The 5,254-nt window shown below is 50.1% G+C and overlaps 1 protein-coding gene across 1 annotated transcript; it reads left to right on the top strand.

Moving 5' to 3' along the window:
- The first annotated feature begins 375 nt into the window (after positions 1-375).
- Positions 376-4,528, top strand: SMIM12 (small integral membrane protein 12). Its single transcript, XM_028113562.2, has 2 exons — positions 376-510; positions 3,590-4,528. The coding sequence occupies exon 2, from the start codon at positions 3,595-3,597 to the stop codon at positions 3,871-3,873; it is 279 nt and encodes a 92-aa protein (XP_027969363.1). The 5' UTR covers positions 376-510; positions 3,590-3,594; the 3' UTR covers positions 3,874-4,528.
- The last annotated feature ends 726 nt before the right edge of the window (positions 4,529-5,254 follow it).

Genomic DNA, 5,254 nt, shown 5'->3' on the forward strand with positions numbered 1-5,254 from the left:
ATTAATAGTGTTCCCAAGGTCACATGGCTAAAAACTAGCCCAGATTTGAAGAGGTCTCAGAGTTCTAGACTATATCCTGCTAAGGAGATCTTCTTGAAGTTAAGGAACATGTCTTTTGTTTTTGTGTGTCCAGACCTAAGTCTTAGAGACGCCTAATAAACATCAGTTGAATAAACGAATGGATGACCTTCCACTTTCTCCACGCGGAAAGCACGTGCTGACGTCACTGGGAAACTCTCCAGGCCACGAGGGGGCGCAGTCCTCATCTCGGCGCAGCGGGTTCCGCTGCGGACTCTCAGCTTCCTCCGGTCCTTTGGAGCTCAGCCAATCGGCGCGCTCCGAGAGAGCAGGCGCCGGTGGGCGGGGTCCCGGGGCCAGGCCCCGCGGGCAGCTGGGAGAGGCGACGTCGGTGCTCCAGGCGAGCGAGCAAGGGAGAGGGCTCGCTCGCGGGCAGGCGGGCGGGCAGGCAGAGGGCGGAGGCAGGACCGTGGAGTGCGGGCTGCGGCGCAGGTGAGCACGCGGTCCCAGCGGGCAGCTCCCTTCCCCGGAGCGGTCGCCGGGGCCTCCCGTTGTCCGGGTGACGGCTCCTGGCAGTGACCTCTGAGTTAGGGAAGGGTGATTGCGAGTGTCCGCTCCGGCCCTGGCTGGGCCTGACAGCTCTCTTCCCAGGGCTCGGAGGCCGTGTCTGGGCGCCCAGCAGAACCTCTGCGGCCAGGGCTTCTCGGCCTCAGGCACGTGGGTGAGAACGGACGCTGCCGAGGCCACGAGCTTGGTGGCACCGGGAGCCCAGAGGAGGGAGAAGGAAGGCTAGATACTTGGGACTCGGACTTCAGTTGCGCCCCCATCCCCGGGCCGGGCTCGAGTGACGGTCAGGGCCAGTCTTTCCACCCTGTCAGGTCTCCTCTGCTCTTGTTAACAGTTCTTAAAATCTCGGACTGCGGCTTCGGGTTTCGTTGGGCTTCCGGGGGCGTCCGCACAAGGGCAGGTTTCCTGGCAACCCACTTGACCTTTACCGGGACGCTCAGGCTTCCTCTGTGCGGGGCTGGAAGGAAGACGTTCCAGTATTTGCGGGACGCTTTTGCCGCCTTCGTTTTGATACTCTGGGGGTGAATTGTTAGGGAGCATTTAGCTTCTTCCGATCAGCAAAGTAGCCCGCTGTATTCCTGCCGCCTTATGAGGGCGTGGGGGTGGGCGACTGCTGTGGTTTTACACTGGTGCGTTGTTTGAGCTGTCATTCATTCATTTAACAAACTTTTTGGGAGCACTTTATGGCAGGCAGGGCAGGAAGGGTGGGGGATGGGTAGCACACAGTGGGGGCCGCACAGATGTGGTCCTTGCCCTCTTGGGGCTTAAGTGTTTTGGAGAAATGCAGACAAGTGGGGTAGGGCCGCCAGCACAACGTCTGTCACAGAGAAAGTGGTTCTAAGTGTTGAATAAATGAACTGACGTATTTGGGAATGATTAGAATGTGGTCAGGACAACGGAGAGAGAGACCTTTGCTGCATATGGGAGATGATATGAATTGTGGACTCGTGTTTGGTATTTTTTACAACAAATTGGGGATCTGAATGGAGAATTGCTGTTTAGGGTAAGTGTTCACTTATAGAGAGCTTGCATAAAAGGTAGGAAAGAAAAAGAAGTATTAGGCTTGAGGTTCTTCAGGATTGTTTGATTTAACAACGTCTAAGTCCTGTCATTTCTCAAATCTCTGAGTAATCTTAGAGTTTGCCAAAAGGGATGCTCTTCCAGATAGTGCCATGCCAAGTTGGTGGAAAAAAATGGCAGGAAGCGCTCCCCAAGTCCAGGATTTGGACAGAAACAGCACACCTATCTGCAGTGTGTTCTTGCCACTAGAAAGAGCACAAGTGTTGACGTTTGGAGAAGCCTGGATTCAGAAGCAGTGGTTCTGTCACTTCTAGTGATCTTGGACAAGTTCACATAATGTCCCTGAGCCTTTGTGGCCTTAGACACAAATCTGGGCTAATAATTCCTACCTCATAGAGGCGTTGTGAAGATCAGGTGATGACCAGCGGGTGACTTGTCTGGCATAGGGGCTGGTGCAAAGACAAAGGACCCAGAGGGGAACCTTCTAGCTGCTGCAGTTTTTTCCCTGATAATGGCCCCTTATAGTCTTGGGTCCACAGAGTGCTGGGATTCCTCCAGAGAGAATTGGAACCAAAGAAAGAATCATTTTATCCTTGGTGAGATTTCAGTTGTACACTTTAGACTAGAGATAGCCAAGATGGAGAAACACCTACAGAGGTGCAAATGAAATGAATGATCTTTTAGTTGGGACTTTGGGGCAAGTTACTTAACCCTCTGATAATACCATCTACCTCATAGAGTGGACATGAGGATAAAAGGAGATACTGTTTATAAAGTGCTTGGCCCAAGGAATGGTACATAAGTGCTCAATAAATGGTAGGTATTATTATGATAATGTGAGTAATTTTTTTTTTAAAGACTTTATTTATTAGAGAGAGAGAACAAATGGGGGGAAGAATAGAGGGAGAGGGACAAGCAGACTCCACACTGAGTGTGGAGCCCGACTTGGGGCTTGATCCCATAACCTTGAGATCATGACCTGAGCTGAAAACAAGGGCCACCCAGGTGCCCCGGGAATAATCTTTGATAATTGTTAATGATAATAGTCATGAGACTAAATAGCCATTAGAGTGAACCAATTTGTGTGTTTCTGTATTTTTTTGGTGTTATCTTACTTCATTTCAGGACGCTCCAGGGCCATTCCACTTTTCTCCCCCCTGCCATGGGCTTGTACAGTGTTGTTTTGTTTTTGTTTTTTTGTTTGTTTTTACAGAAAAATTCAAGACCTATCACGTTCAGAGTATGAATAATGCGTTGGTGATATTTTTAGGAGTTTATTATGCAAATAGGAGGGTATGGGTTTGGTTGAAGACAATGTATTTTGAAAGAGGTTTGGCCGGCAGTTTTGTAAAGTATAGGTATGTCTCATTGTTAGAAAGATCAAGTTCAGAATAGGAAAAAAATCATTATCTAAAATCCAGAATGGTTGAGTAATGGATTAGGGTTTTGGCCATTTAGATAGACTCCTTATTCTTCTTGTGAGGTAAAGGAACTATTTCTCATTATCTTGGACCAGGAGAGTCACAGTGGGACTATACACAGTGGGAAAAGTGTGGCTGGCTGTGTTCATGGAGAAATTGCATAGAGCAGGGAAGGGCTCTTTTCCATCCCTGAAATGTTGGTAAACTGTGGAGGGAGGGCCTGGGGCCAATCACAGGCTTGAATCTTTGTTAGGTAGGCTCAGAGGTTGCCCTTTCGGGGAACACTGCCAAACATGGTCGCATAATGGTCAGTGAGTATAGTACATAAAATAGAGATCCTTCCCCTTTTCCCTAACAGTCATGTCTTTCAAAATTTTCTAGATTGTTTCAGGGCCCTAACTGTTGCCTAAGCAGGGTACCATCTTGTGGTACTCTGCGTGGGGTGGGTGCTTGGTAAATTCTGCCAGGCTGCCTGGTAAATGGAGAGCCTTGGTGGGTTGTCCTCATTCGGTGGGGAGGGGGATGCTGGTTTCTCCCTAATGCTGCCTTGTGCTCTTCTGCAGATGTCATGTGGCCTGTGCTTTGGACCGTGGTGCGTACCTATGCTCCCTATGTCACATTTCCTGTGGCCTTCGTGGTCGGGGCTGTGGGTTACCACCTGGAATGGTTCATCCGGGGGAAGGATCCCCAGCCTGTGGAGGAGGAGAAGAGCATCTCTGAGCGCCGGGAGGACCGAAAGCTGGATGAACTGCTAGGCAAGGACCACACCCAGGTGGTGAGCCTTAAGGACAAGCTGGAATTTGCCCCTAAAGCTGTCCTGAACAGAAACCGCCCAGAGAAGAATTAACGAAGGACACAGAGCCCCATGGGTCCTTGTGTGGGCCATGACTGGCCCTGCACCATGTCTACCCTGCTCCAGAACCCACATTGGATTTGCTGTGTCGCTCATTCTGTCCCTTCCTGTACCACCCAGCCCCTCACACACCGGCTGCCCTCACGTTGCCAGGCGGACACTCGAGCCGCCGAGGGGCCAGGGAAGAGGAAGGCCCTTGAGGGTTCTGGCCTGAAGGCTGCATGTGTTGTATGGTGGCCGAAACTGCTCAGGCTTCTGCGCTTCTGGGCGCGCCGCGGGGAGGAGTGTCATGAAATGAATGATGGCTGTCTGTTTCTTTGGGGAGGCACTTTGGCCTCAAGTGGGAGTGGCTGGGGTTGGGGTGCTGCCTTAGGGATGCCTACATGCCTAGTCCCAGTGTACACTGGGAAGAATTCAAAAAGCTACCTGGCTCCCTTCACTAGTTTGCCCTCTTCTTGTACTCATTCTCCCGGAAATCCTGTCCTGTCAGCTCAGGAATGAGACTCCCTGGGGAGGAAGGCCTTTTTCTGTTCTTGGAAGCCCAGGTTGTTTACCTTGGGACAGGTGAATTTGCTTGAAAACAGTCACATTTTTCACCACCCCGCATCACTGTATGGTACAAAACGATTAAAGTGGCATCTGAGAATCATATTGATCTCATCCTATCTTCCAGATGGTGTTGGAGTCTCCTTAGGAGTTATGCAAATGCAGGCATTTCAGGGTCGGATAACATTGACCTTTAACCAAGGGCTCATGGGCCCAGGCACTGAGTCCTGGGGGTGCAGGTTCCGAGGAGCCTTTTTATCATGATGAGAAAAGGCTTATAGGACCTTTCAAAGTGTGAATTCAGTGTAGACCGGGGAGCTTAATAGTTGCTATCAAATTTTTCAATTATACACAGGCATACATTTTCCCCTATAAATGTAATATATGTACATTAAAGAACATTTGGTAGAGATTGATAAATGGTCGCCCCCCACTCCCTGGGCTCCAGTACAACTAAAAAGGTAGCATTTATTACCTTTCACTAATTCTTTTTTTTTTTTTAAAGATCTTATTTAATTATTTGACAGAGAGAGACACAGCGAGAGAGGGAACACAAGCAGGGGGAGTGGGAGAGGGAGAAGCAGGCTTCCCGCTGAGCAGGGAGCCCCATGCGGGGCTCGATCCCAGGACCCTGGGATCATGACCTGAGCCGAAGGCAGACGCTTAACGACTGAGCCACCCAGGCGCCCCTACCTTTCACTAATTCTTGGCATAGTTCTTTAAGTTTTTTTTTTTTTTAGATTTTTATTTAATTATTTGAGAGCGCAAGCGGGAGAGTGCATAAGAAGGGGGAAGGGGAGAGGGAGAGGGAGAAGCAGACTCCCTGCTG

The sequence above is a fragment of the Eumetopias jubatus genome, unplaced genomic scaffold, assembly GCF_037043125.1.
Source record: "Eumetopias jubatus isolate StellerSeaLion01/CBP00866 unplaced genomic scaffold, mEumJub1_p1.0 scaffold_4, whole genome shotgun sequence".
In the NCBI taxonomy this organism is placed as follows: domain Eukaryota; kingdom Metazoa; phylum Chordata; class Mammalia; order Carnivora; family Otariidae; genus Eumetopias; species Eumetopias jubatus.

Excerpts from the sequence above, each read along its gene's own strand:
- SMIM12 (XM_028113562.2), top strand. The coding sequence starts at position 3,595 with ATGTGGCCTGTGCTTTGGACCGTGGTGCGTACCTATGCTCCCTATGTC.